The sequence below is a fragment of the Ambystoma mexicanum genome, chromosome 6p, assembly GCF_040938575.1.
Source record: "Ambystoma mexicanum isolate Mex_15411 chromosome 6p, UKY_AmexF1_1, whole genome shotgun sequence".
NCBI classification, from domain to species: Eukaryota; Metazoa; Chordata; class Amphibia; order Caudata; family Ambystomatidae; genus Ambystoma; species Ambystoma mexicanum.
In genome coordinates this window covers 1,261,765,548-1,261,792,712 of record NC_090935.1, presented here as the reverse complement: position 1 = coordinate 1,261,792,712, position 27,165 = coordinate 1,261,765,548, and the positions used below count along the sequence as shown (strand labels likewise).

General features: G+C 47.0%; 1 protein-coding gene across 5 annotated transcripts in view; it reads left to right on the top strand.

Annotated features, from left to right (window-relative positions):
• Positions 1 to 26,541, top strand: part of LOC138510347 (glycine N-phenylacetyltransferase-like) — a 264,370-nt gene extending 237,829 nt beyond the window's left edge. For all 5 annotated transcript variants that reach the window (XM_069625923.1, XM_069625920.1, XM_069625924.1 and 2 more), the window contains one exon: positions 25,593 to 26,541. In XM_069625923.1, coding sequence (XP_069482024.1) covers positions 25,593 to 26,010 — 418 coding nt within the window. In that variant the 3' untranslated portion in view covers positions 26,011 to 26,541. The remainder of the gene's footprint in view (positions 1 to 25,592) is intronic.
• The last annotated feature ends 624 nt before the right edge of the window (positions 26,542 to 27,165 follow it).

The following is a 27,165-nucleotide window of genomic DNA, read 5'->3' as shown; positions in this document are numbered from 1 at the left end:
AAGCCTAGCTATCCCTAACTCTGAGGGGTTTTCCTACTTCAAACTAAAAACTAAAGGATGTGTCAGAATGTCTGTAAACTGAAAAGGTACTGTCCTGCGTCAGAACTCTGCTTCTGTCCCTTACACTACAACTAAAGACTCTTAATCAAAAGCTAAGTTCTCTCACCAGGAGAATGACTCCCCATCTTCTGGTGTCTTAAAAGAAAGTCTCTTCAGTATTCCAATCGATACCAGGGAGAATGACCCCCTTCCCCTGGTCTTGGTTTACACACAGTTTTAGATATGTCCAGGAGGAATGATTCCCTTCCCCTGGATAATGGTTTTGCAAAAGTTGCAATTGTGTCCAGGGGGAATGACTCCCTTCCCCTGGTATGCTTTTAATTGATGTGTCGCTCCACTCACAGGGAGCGCTATCTTTTCCAGAATGTAGCATGGGAGGCAGCAGGGATGTTAGGTGGTCTAACTGCATTTAGAAAATCCGCCTGATAGCATGTCTTGGTGTAACTGCATTTAGAAAGTCCGCCTGATAGCATATCTGTGTTTCTAGTTTACTTTTGAATTGACTGCCTGGTAGCATATCTTGGTGTGATTGCATTTAGAAAGTCTGCCTAATAGTATATATTGGTCTAACTGCATTTAGAAAATCCGCCTGATAGCATATCTGTGTTCTAGTTTGCATTTAGATTGACTGCCTGGTAGCATATCTTGGTATAAATGCATTTAGAAAGTCTGCCTAATAGCATATCTGTGTTCTAGATTGCAGTTAAAAATGCTGCCTAATAGCATATCCTGGTGTAATTGCATTTAGAAAAACTGCTTGGTAGCATATCTGTGTTCGAGTTTGCATTTAGAAAGGCTGCCTACGAACATACCTTGGTACAATCGAATTTAGTAAGTCCACCTAATAGCATATCTGTGGTGTAGTTCCTCCTAGAAGTGGTTCCATTTAGAACGTGTACCCAATAACATATCTGAGGTGTAGTCTACCTTAAGAAAGTCTACCTAATAGCATATCTAGCATATCTGTGGTGTAGCCTACACTTAGTGTCCGTAATAGTCTCACCCTGTGGCATAGTTGAACTAACCCTGTGATATAGCTGAAGTTAGAAACTGTGAATATACTCACCCTGTAATATAAGTAATTTAAGAAATGGTGAATAATCTGACCCTCTGGTATAGTCGAATTTAGAAACTGTGAATAATTTCACCCTATAGTATAATTGTACCTAAAACTGTGACTCATCTCACCTATGGTATCGCTGAATTTGGAAATGTAAATGGTACCACCCTATGGTATAGTTGAACTTAAAAATGTGAATAACATCACCTGTGGTTTAGTCAAACTCAAACTGTGAATAATCTCACCCGGTGGTATAGCTGAACTTAGAACGTGTGAAATATCACTGTGGTACAGCGGTAGTACAGCTCATCATAGTGAGCTAAACATCCGGTGGTATAGTTGTAGTGGGTAGGTGTGAACAAAACCATCCAATGCCAACTATAACACAGCTCAAACTAACAAAAGCATGAGCCTCCCAAACCCACCAAAGACTTCCGAAAATAACCTTCTCGTGCACACCTCCTATCCCGCCCGCCCCACCATCCATACCCCCCACCAACCCATCCTGCCCTCCACCACATCCCCTACCCATCCCCTATCCAAACACCAAGCCAGAGGAGCACAATGGTGAGCCAACCATCCTAAGACCACCCCTCCTCCCACCCGCCTATCATCATACCTGCTTCCCCCTCCCACCTGACCAACAGCCACCCGCACCTCCCAACCACTCCCATCCCCGCTACCATACACCCCCTACTCCCATCATCAACTCCCACCATCATCCGCCCATGAGCCCACTCCTTCCCCTCCCTAAAAGTTACACGCCTCGCCCTGGCAAGAACAGTAGCCGCTTCCCTCTCCCCCTCCAACCCCTCTACCCTCTACCCTCTCTCTCACTCCAACCACAGCAAAAACACTGAAGAGAAAACGTACTTGGTCTCCCTCAATTGCTTATTACTCATCGCCACTCCTGTCTAGACCCACCTCCTCATCCTTCCAATCTCAACCAGCACCACCCTCCCCCCCTGCCTCACCCTACCTAAAACCCCTCTCCCTTGATTTCTCACTGACCACAACCGAAACTTCAAATCCAGTCAACCCGCCAAACCAGTCCAACCCCTGCACCCCCAAACCCACCAACTCATCCGCCCGCCTACTCTTCCCATCTACCACCATACAACCCCCCACTAGCTTCCCATTTTCCACCCCCTCCATTCCCTCCTCCATCCTCTGTAACTCCCCCATCACCCTCCTGTACCGAAGTCAATTGCATCCCTTTTAATGCCCGATCAGTAGCAAAAAACAGACACAACATCTTTGACCTCCTCGCCTCCGACAAACCGGACCTGGTCTTTATCACGGAAACCTGGTTCTCTGACGACTTCGCCCCAGTCGCCAATGAAGCATTCCCACCAGACTACTCCCTTATCCCACTAAACCGTCCCTCTAAAGGAGGAGGAATAGCAATTGTCTTCAAAACTCACTTCTACGCCTCGATAATTGACAACATCCATTCCTTCCTGCGAATCACTCCTTGTAAACCTCTCCCTCCCCCCTTCGTTCTCCCACAGCTTCCTAATAATCTACAGACCCCCTGGCTACGATAGACAATTCTCAAACAACCTCTGCGAATCCATTGCCACCCTTCAACTAAACCATCCTAACCTCACCCTCCTAGGAGATTTCAACATATGGCTTGACATTCCCACCAAGCCTACGACACACTCTCTGGTTGAAGGCCTTGACTTGATTAACCTCCAACCCCACATAAACGGCCCGACTCCCTATAAAGTACACACACTTGATGCCATCTTCAGCTCCCACAACCTGATACACCTAAACCCCCGACCCCTATCATCTAGTCCGATCACTTCATTGTTTCTTTTGCCATTTTCTCACCCAACCTCCTCCCCTTACCTGAATCTCCGAATGTACGCAAATGCTGGAAGAAACTAATAATCTTTCCTGACCTAGCCGATGCACTCCTTCAGTCTCCACCCCCTACCTCCATACTCAATGAACAACTAACCCCTGACACCTTTGACTCATGGCTCAACACCTCACTAATGCGGCTCACACCCTCTTGCAAGCCATCAGCCCGCCGTGGCCTTTTCCCTAGATGGTTCACACCTGAACTGAAGACCACTAAACAACTACATAAATCCCTAGAACGCAAATGGCGGAAAGACAAGACCCCCCTCAGCAGATCGACCTTGGCCCGGCACCTTCGTCAGTACAAGGCTGAAATCTGGAAAGCAAAAAAAGCCCATCCTAAACTGTAAAAACCCCAGCAAAGAGCTTCACAAAATCATCACCGAATTCACCAAACCATCATGCATCACCACCCTCCTGACTCCCTTACAATCACTGTGCGACTCACTCTCTCTCCACTTTTACACCACAGCTCTCGAGAGAACAAATACTCTAACAAACTAGCTCTCATACACCTACCAGCCAACCCACCGCCTGCGACCACTTCCCAACCAACGTTTGACTCCTTCAGTCCAATATCAACTGACCAATTTCACAAACTTCTCTCTGTCCGCAAACCATCCGGCTCTCCGCTGGACCCTTGCCCAGCAACAACCCTCAAAGAAATTTTCACATCTACCTGCGCAGGAGAACACGCAAGAACCATCATAAACGACTCCCTTTCCTCAGGCATTTTTTCTGACGCATTCAAAACGGTTCATGTCAAACCTCTTATTAAAAAAAGCTTCCCTCGACCCTCTCGAACCCAAAAACTACCATTGCATCTCAAACACCAGATTCCTAGCCAAACTCATTGACCGAACCGCCTACTCCCAACTAAATACCTTTGTCAAAGAACAATCTCCTAGACCCCGCTCAATCAGGTTTCAGAGCCCGAGACGGAACCGAAACCACCCTAACCTCAATCTGGGATGACCTTAAAAACACAGCAGATTCTGCGGAATGTGCCGCATTAATCCTTCTTGACCTATCCGCCGCCTTCGACACAATCAACCACTCCATCCTGCTTGACCGTCTCCACTCCCTAGGAATTTGTGGAACTGCCCTCAAATGGATAGCAATAACCCTGCTCTCCACCTACTGCTCCCAAGCCCGACCAGTCGACACCGGAGTTCCACAAGGAGCATGCCTATCAGCCCTCCTGTTTAACCGCTATATGGCCACCCTTCCAAGAATAATTTGCTTACACAACCTCCTATGCTACAGCTACGCCGATGACACTCAACTAATTCTAAAAATCCTAAACTCAAAACCCAACTGCCGACCAGACCTCACTTCCTGCCTCCCCGACGTAGATCTCTGGATGACCACAAACCATCTCTAACTAAATCCCTCCAAAACTGAAATCATGGTATGTGGCAACACCGAACTTCTTCCACACCCACTACCCTGGGCACCTCACCGACACCCTCTAATTCAGTGAAAAACCTTGGATGCACCCTAGACTGTGACCTAACCCTTTCGCACCAAGTCAACAATGTCCTGCCACTACCACCTCAAAACTCTAAGGCACATTTTTCCATACCTCACCTTTCCCAACAGACTCTCCGCTGTCCAATCAATTGTTATATCAAGACTGGACTATGCTAACCCCCTCTACCTTGGAGTGCACGCATACCAACTGAATAAACTACAAAGAGCACAAAACGCCGCAGCCAAACTGCTACTAGCGCTTGGCCCAAGGGACCACATCTCCCTAGCCCTCAAAACTCTGCATTGGCTTTCGGTTGCCCGAAGGGTGACCTTCAAAACATTATGCATTTCTCACCGAGCACTGCATAAAACCGGACCTCAATATCTTGAAGACAAACTAAAAACCGATCACCCGGTTCGTACCCTGAGATCAAGCTCAGCCGGCCTGCTAGTCATACCAATAACAACCTCTAATGTAAACTAAAAAGGATAAACATAATAGAATGATTAAAGTGGAAGGAATCAGTGAAGAGGAAAAAAAGTATAAGTTGTATGAAAGCAGTAAAGTGGCTGAAATTGATGAAATGAATGTAATGGATGAGAGGAACAAAATGGACAAGAAGAATAAAGTGGAGAGGATGGAAAGATGAAGACATGATACGGATGAGTGCACAGAGTGCACTGAACTGGTAGTGCATGAAACGGATATATGGCAGGGAAGGCAAAAGTGCATGGTACAAATGGAACAAATACACTAGACTATTCAAGTGCATGTAACGAGTGTAGTTCATGGGACAGTTGGAGAACATGGGATGGATTGAGTGCGTGCGACAAGTGACATGAGCTGAACCGATAATGCAAGATGAATAGATGAAGTGACTTGAGCAGATGAAGTCGGTAGAGAAGATGAATGTCAGTGGAGAGGATGAAGAGCGTATAGCGGATGAGAGCGTAAAGCGGATGAGAGCTCAGAATACATGAGAGCGTGGACCAGAGGAGAGCGTGGAGCTAATGAGAGCGTGGAGCGGGGGTAGGCTATGGAGTAGATGATAGCATGGAGCGGACGTAGGGTGTTGAACAGATCAGATGTAGGGTGTTGAGCGGAAGTAGGATGTGGGGGGTTGTGAGCAGATGTAGGGTGTGGAGTGGAAGTAAGGTGTGGAGCAAATGTAGTGTCTGAAGCGGCTGTAGAGTTTGTTGCAGGTGTGGAGCGAGTGAGTGTAAAGTGTGTAATGGGTCTAGAGCGTGTAGTGCATCTAGAGTGTGGAGCGGGCGTAGAGTGTGGACGACCGGATGATGTATGTGTCGGAACGGGTGATGTATGTGACGGACATGGATGGGTCAAGTATGTGGATGGAACGGGTGAAGTATGTGGAAGGAACGGGAGAAATATGTGGAAGAACGGAGAAAATAGGATGATGGAACGGGTCAAGTATGTGGATGGAGCAGGTCAAGTATATGAATGGAACGGGTCAAGTATATGAATGGAACTGATGAAATTGATGCATGGAACGGGTGAAGTATGTGGAAGGATGGGTGAAATATGTGGATGAATCGAGGGAAATGGATGGACGAAACAGGTGAAGTATGTGGATTGAAAACGGGTGAAGTATGTGGATGGAACGGGTGTAGTATGTGTATGGAACGAGTGAAGCATGTGTATGGAACGAGTGAAGCATGTGGACGGAACGAGTGAAGAATGTGGCTGGATGGAACTGATGAAATTGATTGATGGATGGAACAGGTGAAGTATGTGGAAGGACAGACGGGTGAAATATGTGGATGAATGAAGGGAAATGGATGGTCGAAACAGGTGAAGTATGCGGATGGAATGGGTGAAGTATGCGGATGGAACGGGTGAAGTATGCAGATGGAACGGGTAAAGTATGTGGGTGGAACGGGTGGAGTGGGTGGAACGGTTGAAGTGGATGAAATGAAAGAATTGTGTGGACGAAACAGGTGTAGTGAGTAGAATGGATAAAGTAGGTGGATGAACGGATGAAGTATGCGGATGAAACGGGTGAAGTGTGCGGATGGAACGGGGAGAGGTATGTGGATGGAACGGGGAGAGGTATGTGGATGGAATGGGAGAAATATGTGGTTGGAACGGGTGAAGTATGTGGATGGATGGAACTGATGAAATTGATGGATAGAACAGGTGAAGGATGTGGAAGGACAGGTGAAATGGATGGTTGGAACTGGTGAAACTTGTGGATGGAACTGGTGAAACTTGTGGATGGGACGGGTGAAACTTGTGGATGGAACGGGTGAAGTATGTCAATGGAACATGGGTGTAGTATGTGGATGGAACGGGTGGAGTGGGTCGAACTGGGGGAAAGGCTGGAACCGTTGAAGTGGTCGAACTGGGGGAAAGGCTGGAACGGGTGAAGTGGATGAAATGAAAGAATTGTGAGGACGAAACTGGTGTAGTGAGTAGAATGGATAAAATAGGTGGATGAACGGATGAAGTATGTAGATGGGAAAGGGTGAAATGGGTCGAACCGGTGAAGTTGGTGGAACCGGTGAAGTGGGTGGAACGAGTGAAGTGGGTCGAACGGAAGAAGTGTGTAGATGAAACGGGTAAAGAGGGTGGAACGGATGAAGTGGGTCAATGACTGGATGACATATGTGGATGAACGGATGACGAATGAACAGACGAAACTGGGTATACGAAACGGATCAGGGAGATGGATGATGCATAGAGAACAGATAACGTGGAAATGAGCAGACCGGATGATGAAGAGAGAACATGTATAGATCGGACAAAGTGCTCTGATTTAGAGGGAATATATAGAACTGATCGAACAGATTGTTAGTTTAGAACTGAGCGGGTACATACAACGGATGGAATGCACGGAACAGATGGAAAGCATGCAGTGGACATGATTCAAGAGCATGGAACGATCTGTAGTGTATAGAACAACCGAAGTACATAGAATGGCGGGAGTGCATGGAACTACTGGAGTGTGCTCGATCTCAAGCTATAAACCACTTTATCACATCTCCACGCTTACTCTCTCCTTTACACCACCACTCAACTAGAACACAGCGATACTATACTATGACACCATTCGGTATAGCTGTTCTCATTTCATCACTTGCCTCATACTCCCCATCATCCTATCTAAACACAGCTGGTTTCACACCTCCAGTCTAGGCGTTCTCCTCAGGCCTAACACAGCCAGAATCGGTATGGATAACAACCTGCCAGAACGAACACATACTCTTGATCTCTCAACCACCACACCTACCGCTAAGAAGCAGCTATCATAGGAATGCAACACCGCTGCACACACATCTAGTGCTCACACGCACCTTATGGCTCTCGCTCTCTCTCTCTCTCCTGACTTGAACTTCAGTTCCCGAGGGCGTTCAACCTACCAGTGCATTGAGATCATACCAATGGTACATAAGGTGCTATATAAATGCAAAATAACATAACATAACATCAGGGCCTTCAGTGTCAGTCTCTTTGCCATTCCAAGTCTCTTATTTCAGAAGGCCTGATGCAACACGACCAACATCAAAGTTCCTTTTTCAAATTGATTTCACATGTACAAATTCTCAGGTGATTTTCTGTTCACCGCGGTTGCCGTCTGCTGGGCTCAAACCCACTTTAACACAGTAACCTTCAATTGGTTTTCACTCTGACTTTTAGTGCTATGCAGATGATACCCAGCTCATCTTCAGGCTACCCTCAGCCTCCTCCTCTCCTTCCCTCATCTCTGACTGTCTGTCTGCCATCCAGGAGTGGTGTGCCACCAGTGACCTCTGCCTTAATGCCAGTAAGACAGAGATTCTACTCATCGGCACACCCACTCCCTCCTTCCCTGCAGCTCTCTGGCCGGCCTCTCTTGGCTCTCTTCCTGCTCTCACCTGCAAGCCTAAAAACCTCAGGGTCATCTTCGACTCCACACTCTCCTTCTCTTCTCGCATCTCCGATGTCCCTAAGAAGTCAGACTATCAGCTGCACCTCCTCAAAGGTATTCTTCCTTTCCTCTCCTTTCCCCAGAAGCTCACTGTCTTCAGAGCTATGGTTCTCTCTAGGATGGACTAGTGCCTGCCTGCTTCTACTCTCCGCCCTCTGCAACTCATCCAGGACAGGACTGCAAGACTTGCCCTTGGCCTCAAGCCTAGGGTTCGTAGATCAACAGGACTGAAATTTCTGAACTAGCTCCCAGTGGCTGCGAAGATTAAGTTCAAAACCGCCTGCATTGTCCACAAGCCCTTCTGGGGCTTTGGCCTCAATACCTTCAACTCTCTCTTCCTAAATCTTCCTTTCTTGAGCTCTTCGCTCATCCAACTCCCTCAGGGTCAGTCGCTTATCCAAGCAACGAGTTGGTGGTAGATCTTTCTTCGACTCTGGCCTCCCTCTGGAACAGCCTCCTTGCCCCCTGAAACTTGAGGAGAACCATCTCCGGTTCCGGAAGCACCTCAAAAACGTTCTCTTTGCTTCTGCTTTTCTCCTGCTCTCTCCTGCTATCCCCTGCTGATTTCCTGGCCGAAACTGAAACTGCACTGGTTACCTGGCCACCCTCTGATCTCGGGCCCAGGTCCCTTCCTCCGCCAGTCACACACCTGCACTGCCCTCCTGGCAACCCCCGCAATTGGGGACTGTTTTCTGTATTCTTACAGTCCCACTACCAGCCCTTGACACCTGATACCTGCACTTACCCTTTACCCTTGCACTTGCCACCTGCTGGCCGTACTTTAGTATTGTTATATATTCTATTATCCCATGTACTGCACTGTCCCCTTCCCCCTTCACCCGCGCACTTTCCCCCTTCCCATACACTTGCGCGATCTGAATGACACCTGGCCTAGTAGGATCGTTGTCTGTCTTCCCTCTGTTCCCTCTCCTCGTTGTGCCTTGAAACACGTGTTTATAGACGCGTTATAAATGCCATATCATATCATATATAATATCAAAGAGTGTAGGGACTGGTGGAGCCAGTGTGGTTCCCTTCACAGCATTATGCAAGAACGGATTGAATGTGTCATTTATTGTCCAACCCCGGTTTGGAGTGGCACTTTTTTTTATTGCAGGGCAGCATGGCACGTTGACGTCCCGCAGAGGATGACTGGTGGGTCGCCTGCACCTGGGTATCGGGCCGCGTGCACCCGCTGGCTCCCCTAAGCGAGTAGCGTTATGGATGGGGGATTCCCCTGCAGTGTCTCGGGCAGTGTTGCACTTTTTTACTCTGTGTTGGTATTAGACTTGGGCCCTGCTGGGGGTGGGTGGGTCCTCGTGGTGTGGCAGGCTGATTTAGGGTTGCTTCGCTTTGGTGGGGATCCCCTTGGGGAGGACCCCTAGGAAGTTGCAGGGGGGGGGTTGCTCGCCTTCCCTACATTTGGGGGTTGCCCTGGCTCACGTACCTCTTTGGCAGGCCAATCTGCACTTCTGGCCTCCCCCGATGCGTGTAGCCGTGACAGTCAGCGTATGCTGGAACCCAATGGAGGGGGGTTTCCCCCGTCTATTCCTGGTGTGCGGGCCAGACCGCACAAGTCGTACTCCTGCTGGATGGGAGGACTGTGGACCCGGTGCTCCAGAAGGACGGGCGCCTCAAGGGGGTGTGTCCAGGCGGTTCAGTCGCGATGCTTCCCGCGCGGCCCAGGGCCCCTCCGGGCTATTGGCAGCGCCATGTTGGTTCTCCTTGGCAGGTCAATCGGCACTACTGGCCTCCCCCGGTGCATTCACCCACGGCGGTCAGTGTAGGCTGGAACTAATGGAAGGGGGTTTCCCCAACTATTCCTGGTGTACGAGCCAGACCGCACGGGTCGCGCGCCTGCCGGATGGGAGGACGGTGGATCCAGTGCTTCAGAAGGACAGGTGCCCCAAGGGTGTGTGTCCAGACGGCCCAGCCAAGATGCTTCTGGCGCAGCCCAGGCCCCCCCCGCCCCTCCGGGCAATAGGCAGCGCAATGTTGGTTCTGGCTGTATCCGCTCCACCTCTGCAGCCGATGCGGGTCACGGCACTTCCCAGGGAGCTGGTCACTGCATCACACTCACGGCCGATGTCTGCCGCAGGCTTTGAGTTTACAGCAGCTGTATCATCAGTGACCGCGTTGTGTTGGCGTGCTGCTCCTCCCCCACATCCACGGGCGCCGGCTGGGCATCTCGGTTCACAGTGAAGTTTCCTCAGTTTAGATGCTGCGATTTTCTTCAGCATTGCACCGAGGGGTACCGCAACACTTTGCCGTGTGGGGCCCATGTTTTTTAGGGCAGGTCCGATGGTCCGGAAGGAGGGTTCTAGACGGATTTATGTGCCATCGTCAGGAGCTTCTCAGGCTGCTGCCATCTTGATGGACCGCACAACAGCGCCCCCTCAATATTATTTTTTATTCAATTCATAGCAGATTTGGTTTTTCCGTCAAATCAGGACATGGTAAAAGTATGCCCATTTAAAATAAGTAAGGTAAAAAAATATTATGAGCAAGAGTTCAAAGTATACCAGGGAAAAGTACTCACAGTGAGAAAGAAATTTGCAATTTGTTTTCAACAAGGCGAGCATCTCATTCAACAGTACAATGTGAAAAATATGTATTTGAGCAGCCGTCGTTTAAAGGTCTTCTTGGTAATACCCTACTTTATTCTTGCTGCTCCATGCAAATTTAACCTCACTTTGATGGAAGATGGCCCTTACTGTCAACTTAATCTACCTCACCACTTGATCAGACCATCTCCATCATTTCACAATATTCTTATTGGTTATCCAACTAATTAAGCACTGATAAATCATTCATGTTGAATTACCTTGTTCTCTGAGATGGTGCTTTTGAGGGGACATTCACTGGCCAAATGTTTTCAGAATTTTTTTTGCTTAGCATTCCAAAATTGTTTGACATATTCTCACAGAATTTGGATGGGCAGATAACATTGTGTAGAATTCTGATTGTTGAGCAAACATGTTTGAGGTTGGAAAATAGCTCTGACTCAGCTCATGTTCTGCAAAAGAAACATATTGTATGCACTGATCAAAAGCTTGGTTGATTAGCAAATTCTAGACTTCCTCTAGAGTTCAATGTCAGGCATACTTGAAATGTAAGTTCTTTGAGTCAATACAAAAATAATTGCCAATTTCTCTATTTGTCTCCTTTGTGAAAATCTGTAAACCTTGTTTAGCTACTTCTTTCAAATGATAGTCTTTGCACTATAACCCCTGTCTGTCAGGTGTGACCTCTGTACAGGACCACAGGTTATAAAGTGTATATGGTTTCCACAGCTTAAGAGGAACATTTGAGCCAGTTTGTGGAACCATATCAACTGACTCTGAATCACCTATTCCGTCCTCCGCAGTGCACCTGGCTTTCTCATCTCTCCACCTTCTGGCAATAGCCGTACTAAGACAGGGCGTCCCTCCTGACCAGCATTGGCACTTGCATATCAAGGGGCCTTGTCCTCTTTTTTTTGTAGAACACTCTTAGGTGTCCTATGTCTGAGCAACCGCGAAAAGTTGTTGAATGTTAACAGCGACATCTGTTTGGCCTGGGTAGGCCCAGATAGTCCCCAGGGGTGGCCCACCTTCACTCATCTCACTCCCAAAAACAATTCCCTTTTACCTGCCTCCCCACCCACCATGCTTCTCCACTCTCTTCCACTCTTACATCTTTTCGGCTCATCTTCTCAATCCATTTCTCCCACTCTTTGCACAACGTTACCCCCTCTGTTCTTTTTACATCCCCATCCTATGCACATTTCAAAAAAGGTACTGTGATGAATTTGATGATATCATCACTCCTTCCCCGGGGGAAACATCTTTCCGTTACTTGACCCTGACCCTGGGGGCGGCTATTTGAGGGAGGATCACATGGGGGAGGTAACCCTCAGAAGGATGATACATCATCAAATGAGACCTGCATCCCCCTTTCCCTTTTAGGGATACCCCTCCCCTTTCCCATGTCTTAATGTTATGTGTGTAAATAGGTCTAGATTAAGGCGCTATATAAAAATAAACAAATGATTATATTTATCATTCACTTCTACCATCCACTGGAGCTACCGGTAACACCTTCCAATGCTCTACACATGAAACTCCAAGTGCTGCCTACAACTGCCATACATCTGGAGGTAATGGAATGGGGAGGTTGAATGGAGTAATGCAGATCACATGGGACCAGAACCACCAGATACGCTCTAGTGGTTGTGAGCGTATGATAGGTACTGGGACATTTAAAAGTTTTACCCAGCATGAAGTGGGAGAATGCTACCTGGGAAAGCTGAGCCCTCTCTGTGTTGACCGAGGGATTGTGAAGATGGCAAGATGACCATCGAGCCGGCAGGCTTGAGACGAAGGCAGGAGATGGAGTACTACAGAGGCTAGTTCACCATGCAGCTAACGCGAGAGGGAAGGAAGAAGAAACCTAGCGGCCACAGGAACTTGGAAACAGCCTCACCACCACTGGAGCACCCTGCGAGTGCCCAGAGGAAAGCGGGAGCCGCAAAGGACGTGGATGCTGTTTCTTGAAGCCAGGGCGCCAGCGAGGTGGAGGCGGGACATCCAAGTGCTGCCTTCCATCTAGCGTGAGGAAACCGAAAGATGCCACAAGAAACCGGTGAGTCCTAGAGAGAGAGAGAGAGAGAGAATGGGACATGGGGGCGCTTCAGCAATGCTGTCAAAGAAAGACAAAAGTGTTTGGAGCAAATAAGAAGGAATATGAAATCCAATATTAGCTGAAAAGGGTTTATAGATGAATGCGAGAGAAAAGCAAGTTTTGGAATTGTGTAAAGTAATCAGATGAAAAAAACCCTGGCAGGAGAGTAAACCAAGCCTCCACATCATGACAATACAAAATATCGGTCTTCTAGAGATCATGCCATGAAGGTCGACCTCTACCCCATACCATGGCCACCTTCCTCTTCTCATGAGCAGTCTAACATGTCCCACCACCTCCCTTGGGTAACCCAACAGAGCGACCAGAGGAGAAGGCTCAAGACGCTGATGGTGCCAAAGACTTGAGACTAAAAACTATAAACTTGGGGGAAATGCCATGATAGGTGTATAAATGTAGCCAGGGAGAACCCACAGTGCAGGCATGCCTCAGATGTCTCTGGCAAGAATCTATGCAAATCAACAGGGGTGAAATAAAACTGGTGCAGGAATTTGAACTGTATTAGTTTAAATATACTACTGAGAGCCACTCTTTTAGTCTGGGCACAACAGTATCGCCACACAACATCCGGAATAGGGGCACCCATGGAGCCTTCCCATTTCTCACAAGAATCGTACAGCCAACCCACTGTGTTATTTATTTGTACGTATAGACAAAAAAACAATTTCCCTCTGTTCTCCGCATTAACCAATGCATGAAGAAGGGGCGCAACAGGGGGCGCCTGCGGCAAAGAGGGGAAACCAATCCTTCAGCGTGTTCCGAAACCTAAAGTACACAAACACATCAAGTGCAGAAGTGCCACCCAGGCATTTAGACTCCTCAAGCGAGAGAAATTGTCCCAGGGGAAAGAGGGTTTGCCAACAGGAGATACCCAACTTGGATATACAATGAGTGTAAACCTTTTCACTCAATAGCAGGATCCCAGGGATGTGGACGACAGGCAGGAAGGAGGACAACAGCACATCCAGCCATAACTTTTGTTCTATTCACCTCCAGGCCTTACACGTGATCTCCACCCTATCACTGGCACTGCTTATACAACGCAGAGAAATCAATATCACCGCTCTCAGCAGTGCTGGTGATGTGAGGGTCCTTTCAATCAGAACATGTGATCTATCCGGGATTGGGGCAAACCAGTAGGACCAAAACGATGCCTGTAACACAATATCATAGGATTCAAAATCCAGCAGCTCAAGCCCTCCTCTCTCTAGCGGAGCCGTCTGCTTATTCCAGCGTATTTGTATAAAACCCAAAACCATAGATTTCACCTCCATGAAAAAGGACTTGGGCACCTGTGAGGGGTCAGCAATGTGAGGCGGACAACTTTTGGATGATTGATCAAAATATGTCATTTTATTAAATTATAATTATTAAGCGCCTCACTATCCCTACTTTGAGATTTTCCCTGCCTATCAAAACTAAAGGGAAACACTCCAACACAAGATTTCTGACCCTCACATTTAAACATCAAATACACAAAGAAAACATATGGCAATTCAAATAACATCAACAATGATATTTGCAGTTTCTTGAGAACCTCTTAGTATCCTGGGTGAGCTTCCCTTACCCAGGATTCAAGGTAAATTTATCTCCAATGTTCAACAAAAAGAAACATGGAAATCCCTGTATGTAATACAGTCTCAATTCAGTCCTTGATGTTTTAATGTCAGAGTGAAGTTTTGTTAACCAAAGTTGTTCTTGGTGAAATATGGACTTTCCACTTACTCAAATTAGCATCAATGTTTTTCTTAGCCGTAACGCTTTGCCACCATTTCCAGTTATCCAAGAGGAATTTCCACAGTTTAAAGAAATACAAATTCTATAGATGTTAATAAAACACTGTTCTTACTTAACACTTAATATGTCTCTCTTTACAAGATTAGGAGTCACAGTAGATATATTTGTCAGGATGTCTTCACAGGACTCCTACTTCAACATCTTCAACTTCTACATGAGTTTACCATGAGGACTTCCCTTGCCTCATAGTTTTCTACCTTCATTTGTTCTGCCGAGGTCTCGCATCTACTGACAACCAGATACACCACCATGCTTTCAATACTTAGTGACACCACCACAGTTTCAATGCTTTGTGATTTGGTTCTGACAAGATTCACTTTAGGGTACTTCAACACCTTCAATTATACTGAGCACTCTTCCTCTAAACAGAGGGTCAGACTCTGCCTTTCTTTTCTACCTGCTACAACAACAACCTAGAATTGCCTTTGGAACAAACCTCTCTCCTTCTCCTACCGTCTTTGTCAATGTTGTAGTATCAACTTTAAAGAATATTTATAAGTAGCAGGGTTTCCCTTCCCACCTTGCTTTTATCCCTCTGCCAACTGTTAGCCAGGATGATTACCCAGAGGATTTGTTGCCACTCTGTTGACTTCAGGTAATGCGTGCACACCTATTTCTTAGGCAATGCTGACATGCCATGTGGCTCACAGTACTGTTTAGATTGTTCTCTGACTTTGGGATAACAATGTTTAAACACTTGACAGTCTTTTTTAGTAATTGTTGACTTCATTCAGAGGTCACTCTTCCTCCTAGAATCGTAATTGGGCACACACAACCACTTCTTCATGTGTTTTACAAGATTAAAAGTTTAATAATTGCTTTTCGTAGCATTTGTTTCTCATGCGAGTGAAGGGGAGAATACTCAATCCTACGCGAGTGCTACATTTCAAGTTTCCTTTGTTAAAGACTCAATGATTTACTTCACATCACTTCTATGCATACGCAAGTGATTGTTTAGCTGGATACTGTTGTGGCAGTGCTTGCGCAAGGAATCTGAACGCCTTGTTTAACAAGCTGGCTTCTGAGTTCCTTTCTCCGATTGTTACACAACTTCTACTGCTTCTGGCTTCACTTGGGACCACACCCTTTCTCGCTGAAGGTGTCTACGGTCTGGCCACTCAATTTTGGAGCCCCTCTCGCTCCTGAGACCCATGGTTTCATGGCAGCTCCTCGCCACAGTCTCCGACACGCTTCCTGCTGCGCAATCTCTGCAATTAGGTTCACATGGGGAAATGCATCCTTCCTGCATGCCCCTCTGCTGCGAAGCCTCTGCACACCAGAGTTTGGGGGAACATGACCCTCACAGGACAAGCAGGTGAAATCTGCTGCATCAGAGTCCCTGTGTCCCTTTGGTTCTCCCACTTCTACCTGGGTTGCCAACACTGTGCCTTCTTTCTTCTGCTACTACTGCATACACTCCAGCCACAGTTCCAGCTCCTTCTAATTGCCTGCACCTGAGGGGGCCTTTAAAGCCTCTTGGCTTCCCTCAGGTGTGGGCTATCGGGCCTGAATGCTTGTCTACTACTACTGCATGACTCTTCAGCCCTCTTCCTTGTACCAGTACTTATGGGATTATGGGACTTGTAGTCCCCAACAACAAAATCAATTCTTTTTAGTAATTTCTTAGTTTTAATGGTAGATCTATTTCCCTTAGTCATTTAAGGATGAACTGTTAACTGCACTCAACCCGCCGAGGCTCAGCACAGAGATGGAGCCCTTTGCACCCTCCCAAGACACTCAAGACTCCAGCAAGCCCGCAAAGCACACCCCTCCTCAACGCCTGTCTCTATAGGCGCCGCAGCTGAATAATGAAGTGTGTCCATTTCCCAGATCTGCAGTGGTAGGTAATCTGCTGAATATCAGCGAGCACGCAAACGCCGGCTGAGCCACTAGTTCCATTGCTCTCTAACAGCTCACACTCCCGTTCCCCCAGAAGCTCATCCTGCGTGCAAGGTTATTGAGGCAGAAGGTGGGAGTCTGCGTGCTGCAACACACCCGTCATACGGTGCAGAAGACAGCAGCGGTCTTCTCTAGGTATGCAAAAGGGCTCGGAGAGTGCCTGATATGTTTACACGCAGTCAAGCTGTGCTGCAGCAGCAAAACAGCATCATTACCTCAGGATTCTGACCAGATTGTAATGGGTTGAGAGGAAGCTCACTCAAAGTTGACCATCATGACTGGGCTCTCGAGCACCACCCCAGTTATAAAGAATTTTATTACATTTTTGGAACATTTTGTTTTGCTGGAAAGAAACCTGGGTAGGGAGACATTCCCAGGACTCGTTAACACCACCTAAGTGGAAGCCATTTTGTTGGAATCTTAGATTTTGTTGAACTTGAAAATTTGGGTGCTTTTCAAGCCAAAGACATTTCCCCTTAGCACCTTAGAGTGACTTTTAGTATGCAAGGGCCCAAATAGGATTTCAGACACAGGACATTTTGCTTTGGACATCTTGACATCGGGCAGACCCTTAGTTTTGGTTGAGGTAGGGAAATACCTCTTAGAGCAGGGACAGCCCCAACCCTCTTATTATTTTAATAAAAGTCTATAACAATCAACATGACTCCTCTGTGTCCGCGTCTCATTCCTGGTTCATCACAGTACCCTAGACAACCCCTCATTACCCATCCATCCCTACCCCACTCCCATCTATTAAACTAGGGATCTAGAATGCTCAATTACTACAAAAGGCCCAATCTCGCCAACCATTTTGACTCCCACAACAGGTTTATAGTCATTACATCGAAATCAATAAAGTCGAAAGTCATAAAGTCTAAAAAAAAAGGTCGAAAACAAAAAAATCAAATTTCTTTTTTATTCTGTTTTATATTCAAAATGGGACGGGGTTCCCCCAAACCCCCCCCTTTTTTTACCCCTTTGTTTTACTCGCAGAACCCAAAAAACACATATTAATAAAAAAATAAGAAATTTGATTTTTTTTTTGTTTTCGACATTTTTTTTCCGACATTATTGTAATTCGACTTTATTAATTCGATGTTATGACTGCACAACACTAGTTGCCCAGTTATGGCGATCACTGAAACCTGGATTGTCCCTGTGACACTGTCCCATGTATTGACTTTTCCTTCTTTATGCACACACTGTCTGAACAAAGAAGACAGAGTAAACGTAACTGTCAATAGTGCCCCTTGCTCTGCCTTCTCCATCCAAATTTCTCATGCTCTCCTTTGAACATAATCCCACACATACTCCCAGCCACACTGCTCACAATTGTTCAAATGTATCGGCTCCCTGCACACATTAATCATCCACCTCAACCTCCTACTGGGCTCTCTTATTGTGCATTCCTCTAGTTGTCATGGGGGACTTTAAGCTCACCAAGTTCTCAAATGCACAAAACGCCAAAGGGCTGTTCTCCAAGATGGCATCATTTCTCTGAAACTAGGCAGCCGTGTAGACAACACTAGACCAATATCTAATTTGCTGCTTTAAATTTTGGGTGAAATTTGTCTCTTGCATTTGTTCTTGACTGGGGTCGTTAGTGGATGTCCCCAACTGAGGAGTTTTGGAGGCTGGTGTCTTTCAAGTGGATTGATTCTAGTTTGCACTATGTTTGGACTGGCCTCTGGGAGTGTTTTTGGTTAGTGACTTGGATTTTGGCAACTTCCGTGAGTAGGCCCATTCTGTGCGACATTCATTTATTGCATTTGGTGTGGTGCTTGCTTGCTTCTGTGACCAGAAGGGGCATGCATCAAACTTACCAAAGTTATCTAAAGAAAACCCAAGCAGTGAGTATTTATGCATCTGCGGATAGTAAGATTGCAGCGTCTAATGCCATGTCAACCAGAAAGGAAGGCAGCAGGGGGTGGGGTGGGGGGGTGTCCCATGATCTATCATCTAACACTTCAGACTCACCGCCCACCTCGGATATTGATCCGATACACACAGAGGAAATGCAGGTACGATTCTGTGAATATGAAATCAGACAGTTTAGCATTTAAAGGTAATGCGCTGCGACAAAGCATTGATTAAGTGGTTGCATCACGGAAAATGAAGGCCAGGTTTGCACCTTTGAGGATTGGTAGACTTCCATTATGAAGTTGCAATGCAAGATGCTGGGTGTCCAAGCCAAAAATGTGTATTTGGAAGTGCAGGCTCATAACCACGCAAGTCCTTGGCCTCCCGGTATTAAACCAGTCCCGAAATATGGAGTCCTTTATGGAATCCTTCCACATGGATGTACTGCAGGACCCCTCTCTTATCTCACTAACAGGGTTAAAGGGCACATAGATCTCTTTGACCTTCATCGAGCCTGGGCCATTCTCCTTGCCCGATAATTGTATATCTTCTCAACTACAGAGACTTGGATGTGATCTTTCGTAGAGCCTGGAAGTTGGGCAAATTACGATATCATGAGCAAAGCTTGCCATTTACCCTAATTCAACTTGTAACCATAAGGCTCGCCAATATGTTCTTGCAATCAAGCAGTCAAGCAAAATCTACAGGACAGAGGTCTGAAATAAGCTATGTTTCTTGGGAAACTTTGTGAATCCAGAGGAGGCACACAAATTCCTGGAGTCATTGCCTCCAGCTTCTCCCCGCCTATGCTGTGAAAATCTAGACACCCAAGACCATTCCCACTCAAACTGAGTTGCATCCTTACCTCAGTTGGAGCATTACCCTCATAAGAATTATACCCAATCGACCTATTTGGTTGAACATATGTTCTCATTAGCATGGGGGAAGACCCCTAAACTTGAATGAATATATTTTTTTATACATTAATGTGCACACCCTTACAATTGATGACCTGCAGCTTTTATTTTTCATCTTTTCATCTCTCCGATAGGTGTCAGAAATACATAGGTACTCCTATCTGGGCAGGAGATTTTAATGCTAGTCTTGAGGTTTACAGTGCATGCGTTGCCGGAGATTCACAGATGTAGGTTTTTAAATTTTGATTTGGTGTAAAATGCATCCGAAGGCTTGTGAGGACATGCACGGTATGATCAATTTTGGTACTGGTTTCTCCAGCTATTCTACTTAATGCAGCAGGTTGCATTATACTACAAAGGACCTCTCTCTGATCACTCCCCTCTTAAACTATCTCATGTGCCGAGTGGAGGCAATCCCTGCATCCACCCTTGTGGTTTTAAATTGCCTACATTATTCAAGACTAATATGGGATCTGTTCCAATGGTGCCCACCCTTATTTAAGGTTAACAATAGTGAGAACTGCCTGGGTGCTTAGGGGTGCATCTTGAAATCCATTAGTCAGGAGTTTTATACTCTTAATCTCTGAGATGCTGAGTACACACTGGCCAAAGACCAAAGCCTTGTTACATCATCTTAAAAATATATTCGTTCCGTTCCAATCCACTGCAGACATTTTTGAAGGCACCTGTTCAAGCCAGTAAATCTGGCCAGGGAGAGCACCCTGGTCCTGCCTTAGCCTGTTTGATTAGGGGTGAATGGGGAAGCATGACAATCCCAGCATTGCGAGACTCGTGCAGTGTCTTGCAGACATTTATTGAAAATATAGGCGTTATTTTGCAGCAGTACTACGCAAACCTATGTGACATGCATGCCTGCCTCCTGTGGTGATGATATTGGAGGTTATTTAAGGGAGATGCTTTATAGAGCATCAGCATGGAGGTGGTAGAGGTGCCTAATATTCACGTAACTATTGTGGAGCTTGGGTGCGAGTCAATCTTTACCCATGTCCAAGACTCTGACTGGTGACAGCTTGAAGTCTGATTTCTCTAAGGAGTTTGACTGGTAGGCTGACTGCACTGAATTTGCATCCTTGCCCAGATTGTCCCAAAAGGTGAAGCTGCTTCAGCACTCTTGGATGGCAAAGACATTGGACTCTTTATCATGGAAGTATTTCTTTGCTTCAGTATTACCCAAATTGTTCGAACGCAATTGTTCGAATGCATGATTGACCGAATTACAAGGGTCCAATATATATGTTTTGCAGTGGGTGGGAGGTTGAGTGGGCGTGCTCTACTGTCTTTGCATGCAATGTTGTACAGTGTTTCTGTTGGACGCGATATCCTCCACCCAACTACATACGTGCAAAAGATGAGCAGGTGATCTTGGATGCAAGACAAAGCGCAAGGCAGCTGTGCTGAAGAATAGATAAAGGAACACACATCTGTGGTGAGGAAAGAAATGCCAAACAAAACAAGGATTAACATTGTATGGGTGATGGCTGCACATGCTGTAAATTCTCCATAATTATGCAAACTAGCAGTATACAGCTGCATTCCACTCTGCCCCCTTACATCTGTCTCTGTAGTCTCTTCTGAAGGATATGATAGCTTGTTTATAACACGCTTAAGACCCCGCGGATCGAACCTGTGTTGCTCCACCTCGTCTTGCTTCCAAGGCAGCACGTTGCCCTGAGTTATCCTCCCATAGTTAAAAGTTTTAAGGACGTACACCTTTTGGCCCACTTCAGATGTGCCATCCAGCTAAGCGACCCAACGCTCTCTCGTTTGACAGGCCATGCTCTGGGTTTCAGAAATGGAGAATGAGAACGCAAAAAAAACAGGATACTGGCCCCCACCACGCAGAAATCTGTTCATGTTGAAACACAGGGAAGCAGCTGCCTGCACTCCCTAGAGAACAACTTTCCTTCAGAGCGTTGAACCTGCTCCTGCACTGCCAATTTCATACACACAAAAGGAGCTTTGACGCACATCATGCAGTGCATTTTTAAGTGAGTTTAAGGATGCAGCACACCAAAGCAATCTCTTTGGGCAAATGCGTTTCAGGTTATTTCAACCCTGTGCCAGTGGCAAGCTCCCCAGCATGTTCCCGTGCTCTATGCCGTTTATGCGTTTCAGGTTATTTCAACCCCGTGCCAGTGGCAAGATCCCCAGCATGTTCCCGTGCTCTGTGCCGTTTATGCGTTTCAGGTTATTTCAACCCCGTGCCAGTGGCAAGATCCCCAGCATGTTCCCGTGCTCTGTGCCGTTTATGCGTTTCAGGTTATTTCAACCCTGTGCCAGTGGCAAGCTCCCCAGCATGTTCCCAAGCTCCCCAGCATGTTCCCGTGCTCTGTGCCGTTTATGCGTTTCAGGTTATTTCAACCCCGTGCCAGTGGCAAGATCCCCAGCATGTTCCCGTGCTCTGTGCCGTTTATGCGTTTCAGGTTATTTCAACCCCGTGCCAGTGGCAAGATCCCCAGCATGTTCCCGTGCTCTGTGCCGTTTATGCGTTTCAGGTTATTTCAACCCCGTGCCAGTGGCAAGATCCCCAGCATGTTCCCGTGCTCTGTGCCGTTTATGCGTTTCAGGTTATTTCAACCCCGTGCCAGTGGCAAGCTCCCCAGCATGTTCCCGTGCTCTGTGCCGTTTAGTTTGCACATTTGAGAAGTGAACTGGGGCACAGTCACAGGGCAATCTAATATCCTACCACTTCAGAAACGCACACAAGATTTTCTTTGAAGGTGGGCAGTGGCACGCTATTCAGTTAAAGCACAAAGTTTCCCATGAACCTTTATTACATCCATCTTGAACTGATTATAATACAATAGTTTTATGTTTTTCTGTGGCGTTCATCACCTGTTCCACGGGATGGAACGCTGTGGGCTGATAACGAAGGATCTGGGCCGTTCTCCGTTCCAGGGGCTGGAATGCGGGATAAAGGCCATTAGCACTCCGGGTTGCCAAAGAGGTAACACAGGGTGCTTAATAAAAGGGTTTTTCCTTGCTACAATGGGACATGCGCGGCGTCCTGTTGTAGGAAGGAAAATCATTTTCCAAGATGGCTGCCATGGAAAGGGAAGGCGGGGCTCTGTACGAAGCCCCTGTTCCCTTTCCATGGTGCCAGCCGGAGGCAAGGAGCAGGAGGCAGGTCAGGTGGCGTGGAATGCGTGCTTGTACTGGTGGTTCAAGCCCGAGTTCCTAGCCAGCAGATTGGCTGTCTCCCCCACCCGTGTGCTAATGGTGCTTAATAAAACCCTTTAGTGTCATTATGATGTCAGTATCTGTGTGTTCTCTCAGCCATGTGACCATCCTGAATTAGTTCCTCGTGATTATAGCACATACAATTCAATGTTCTTTCTTCTTACCTTGTCAGTTAAGGCAGTCACAGTGTTTGCCACATAGTATTATGGTCTCTGTAGTCACCATCCAGGCATGGTTTTCAGACAGAGTAGCACATGGCTACTATCATAACTTCCAGGGGCAAAGAGACTCAAGTTCACCGTTCATCTGCAGTTTATTGCAGAAACTCTTAAGCGTAACATCTTGGATTTTTCCAAAGATGGAGACTGTTGAAGTGGTTTGCCCAAAATGTCTTTAGATCAGAGGGATGTGGCTGCACACCCCGGTAAAGCACGCTGGTTCCCTCACTGCCAATTTCATACACTCGCAAAAGAGGCTTCTACACAGCATGTACTTTAATTTGGCAGTTGTCATGAATGGCACATTTCTTTTGACAGATGTCATGATGAATACAACAAACTCCCAAATCCAAAGGAGGGTGCAAGGGTTTTTGACGGGTAGTGAAAATCTCATCTAATGATTTTGTCATGTTGCAGGTAGCTCGCTCCTGGACTCCCTAATGGTCTATAGTTCTCCCAGGATTAACCGTATGTTTCAGGATTTATCAGATACTGTTTATCTCCCCCTCTTTCACTCCTCTCCCTGATCTCATGGCTCATTGCTCTTCCTTCTATTCCCTCCTTCGCTCGCTCCCTACCTCATCTTCCTAGTTCCTGTCTTTGTATCCCCCTCTACCTCTTACTCACTGCTATTTTCTCTCGCCTCCAACTTCCCCCTCTCTCCTCTTCTGTCCATCCAATTTTCACACTCTTCTCTCTCTCGCGCTCTTTCGCTTGCTTGCTCTTTTGCTCGCACTGTTTTGCTCTCTTGCACCCCCTTTTGTTTGTCTCCCTACTCCAACCACTCTCACCTGCCCTTCTTTACATTCACCCTCTTTCATATTCTCCTATCTCTCACACCCCTCTCTCCTGCCACTTCCTTCCTCAGACACTCTCACAGCCTCCCTCTTCTAGTTTGCTGCCACTTTCACACCTTACGTGCGCTCGCATCCAACACCGCCTCAGCAACACCTTCCAATCTCCTCATCTCTCAGTCCACCTCGATACCTCTTGACCACCCCTAAACACGTGTCACTCTTTTCTGTCTGGGAGGTAATTCTATACCTGTGATTTCCTGTTTGCTTCATTCCCTCCCCCTTCCATGGACTTTAAGGGCCGATCTAATCCTGCACCTATCTCCTGTGGTGGGTCAACACAGGGAAATCTATCCTAAACCCCTCGAAGCCTCGTCCCCGCTTGGTTAGCTGGTCTTCGCAATGCATTCAGCTTGTTGTTCCTTCAGCATTCTCTTTTGTCTATTGTGGTTAGTGGTATTCTTTGCTCATGGGCTTTTGCATTGCTGGTGATTTTCCTTTACCGTTCTGTTCTCTCACCAGTGCATGGCATTCTGCATCTTGCAGTTCTACAACAAATAAAAGGGAAGTAGAGGCAACAATGGGCTTGTAAAAGATTGGGTGACAGACGGTGGTATCAATGTTATCATTCAAGGCCCATTCAGGGAGTTCAGGGACTGGGCCCTCCCAACTCCCTCACCCCACCACTGGGGCAGGATTGGCTCTGGCCTTTGCCCTGGTAGGGCATCTAACCCAGGTTTTCCGCTGACAACCCTGCCACATAAATCTGTATAATCCAGTAAGACTCCCTAACAGATGCCCTTTTTTGGTTACCCAATACTCTATGGGCCTCATTACGACCTTCGCGACGGGTTAACGGGCTCCGCTAATGGAGGTGGACCCGTTAAACCCGTTCAGCGAAATAACGAGGTCCCCTCGCGGGACCCGGTAAGGACGCCTGGTAAAACCAGGCGTCCTTACCGGGTCCCGCGAGGGGAAGAGGGGGCTAACAACGGGCCGGTCGTAATCGGCCCGTTGTTAGCTCCCTCTCCCATTCCCATTGAGCCCTATGGGGTCTCACATGGGAATGGGGAAGGTCCGGGCCCGGGTTCCCAGAGGGAGGAATTACCGGGCCCTCCGAACTCAGAATGGCCCGGTAAATCCCCATTCTGGGAACCCGGTAAAGGAGATCATGCTGCCGCCAAACTCGTAATGAGGCCCTATATGTGGCTATTGCGGAAGTGCCCAGTGGCTTCCTGGAACAGTGAAGTGTCGTTGCTACAGGTTTCTGCTTTGGCCAGTGTATTTTACTGTCCTTTGGCGCCCAGTTTACTGGTTCTGGATGGGAGAGGATGGATTGACTAAATGAGCAGACATTGCACCTGTATAATTTCAGACATTATCGAGACCAGAATGTTTGTTATGAAACTGGCATTGCTTTTTTGCTCATCGATGTGCAAAGACATGCATTTCTTGTGCAGCAACACCTGATGACTGTGATTCCCACAAGTGTAAACTAGTATTTACTCTAATGCCATCAATTTACGGTATCCTTTAATGTTACCGAAATGAAAATAACGAATGAAAGGTTACCGAAAAAATAACCAAAAATAAATGTATTGGGGGAGGGGGGGTAAAGGGTTAAAAGGAGTGGGGGGGTTTCCAGGGTGGGGTTACAAGCATGGGGAATGGCGTGTTTTGGGAGGGGACCCTCCAGCCCCCAATTAAAAAGAAATCTATTTTTTTTCGTTAGATTTCATTCATTACAATTCATTTCGGTTTTTATTTGAGTCCAGAGTTTATTTATATTATTTTTCTCAACCTTCTACCTAACTTACCCTTTCTGCCCACAGTGGTCTGCAACATGTTTTTCAATTCAGCAGTTTGAGTCCTTCCTACGCCGAGCTGGTCAATGCGGGCTGGGGGTTTGGCCAGACCGAGAAGAGCCTGAGGTACATTCAACGCTGCCTCCGCCTCCTCCCTAGCGCCTGTTTACTTGATGCTGCCGGAAACCCCTCCGCCGTTGGGCTTATGGATCAGTCCGCAGAGCTAAGGATGGGCTACACCCTTCCAGAATATCGCCGGATGGGGCTCTTCATGCACCTGCTGTGGGCCTTTGAGGACTCTCTTGCCCAGCCTGACCTGCCTTTCTATTTGCACATGGCCGAGGGTAATAAGCTGGTGAAGGGGTCGACTGAGAAAGCAGGCTACAGATATGCTAACTGTGGGTGGTACCAGTGGAACTGTCAGCCACTTAGAAGTGTGCTTTGAGGGCCCGTGCTCTCATTGCATTGACCCCAGTGTTTCTATAATGCGTTATGGGATGGGCTAGTAGCGAAAGTTGCCTGGCTGGTGTCATGAGTGGCATTGCAATGCCTTTCCCCCTTACCAATACATATGGACTTGATTCTTAATTCTGATTTTGTGAAAAAACATCAAAGCATATTTCTTTTAGATTCATAATTATGCACAGGTGTTTATGCTATAAAGCCTCGTCCTCTCTGGAGCCCAGTGATTAGGATGCTTCCAGAGGGCCTAATAGATGAGTTACAGAAATCAATATGCGATGATACGAAAGCATTTTCTAACTATCTGTTTCTCCTTTGCTCCACACTTTCCATTCCTCCCCCCCCTTCCATGCACTTTTCCCATCCCCCATGCACTTGCGCGTCCTCAGTGTCACTGGGCCTAGTAAGATTGTTGTTTTTGTTCTCCCCTGTTCCCCTCCCTTGCCTTGTCGCGCTCTGAAACACTTGTGTACAAGCGCGTTAGAAATAAAATATCAATTCAATTCAATAAAAACTGGACTAGAATGTCTCACTGATTAACTTGCATCAGTACCCTAAACCTTGTGCACTGAAAAAGTACTCAAGCCTAGTAGCTCTGGCTCCCTCCATGCCTGAAATGGCGTGACGCATACTGGCTGTGGTGTTTTCCAGTGCAATTCACCTGCACATGCTTCAGGCATGATCATTGCAGAGGTCATCTGTGGGCTAGGCTGGGGGTTTGACTGAGGCTGAGGGAGTGTGGTTGCATCGCAGCCTCAGATGTAATTGTTTTGAATTTTATAAACCTTTTTCTAAATATAGACCTGAAAATGACTGGATTGCTGACTTTGCTGCATCTTTATAGACTCCTGTTCTAGACTGTTTGTTGAAACCATCTATTGTGATAGGACATACACTTTGGGCAAGAGGAGTTATGACTAATGCCCCCTGCCCCCATCAACCACCCCAGATTGCAGCCATTCATCTCTGTGTAGCCACCCACTCACTGATAAGTCTCGCAGCGAGGCAAATCCAAAAGGGCTGATGGAATATGTCGGAGTGTCACAGCACGAAAAGTATGATTGGAGGGTAATCAACTAAAAAAGGAATCCACCCTCCTCACCGGGCCTTCCAAAGGAGGATCCCCAGAAGGCTATGG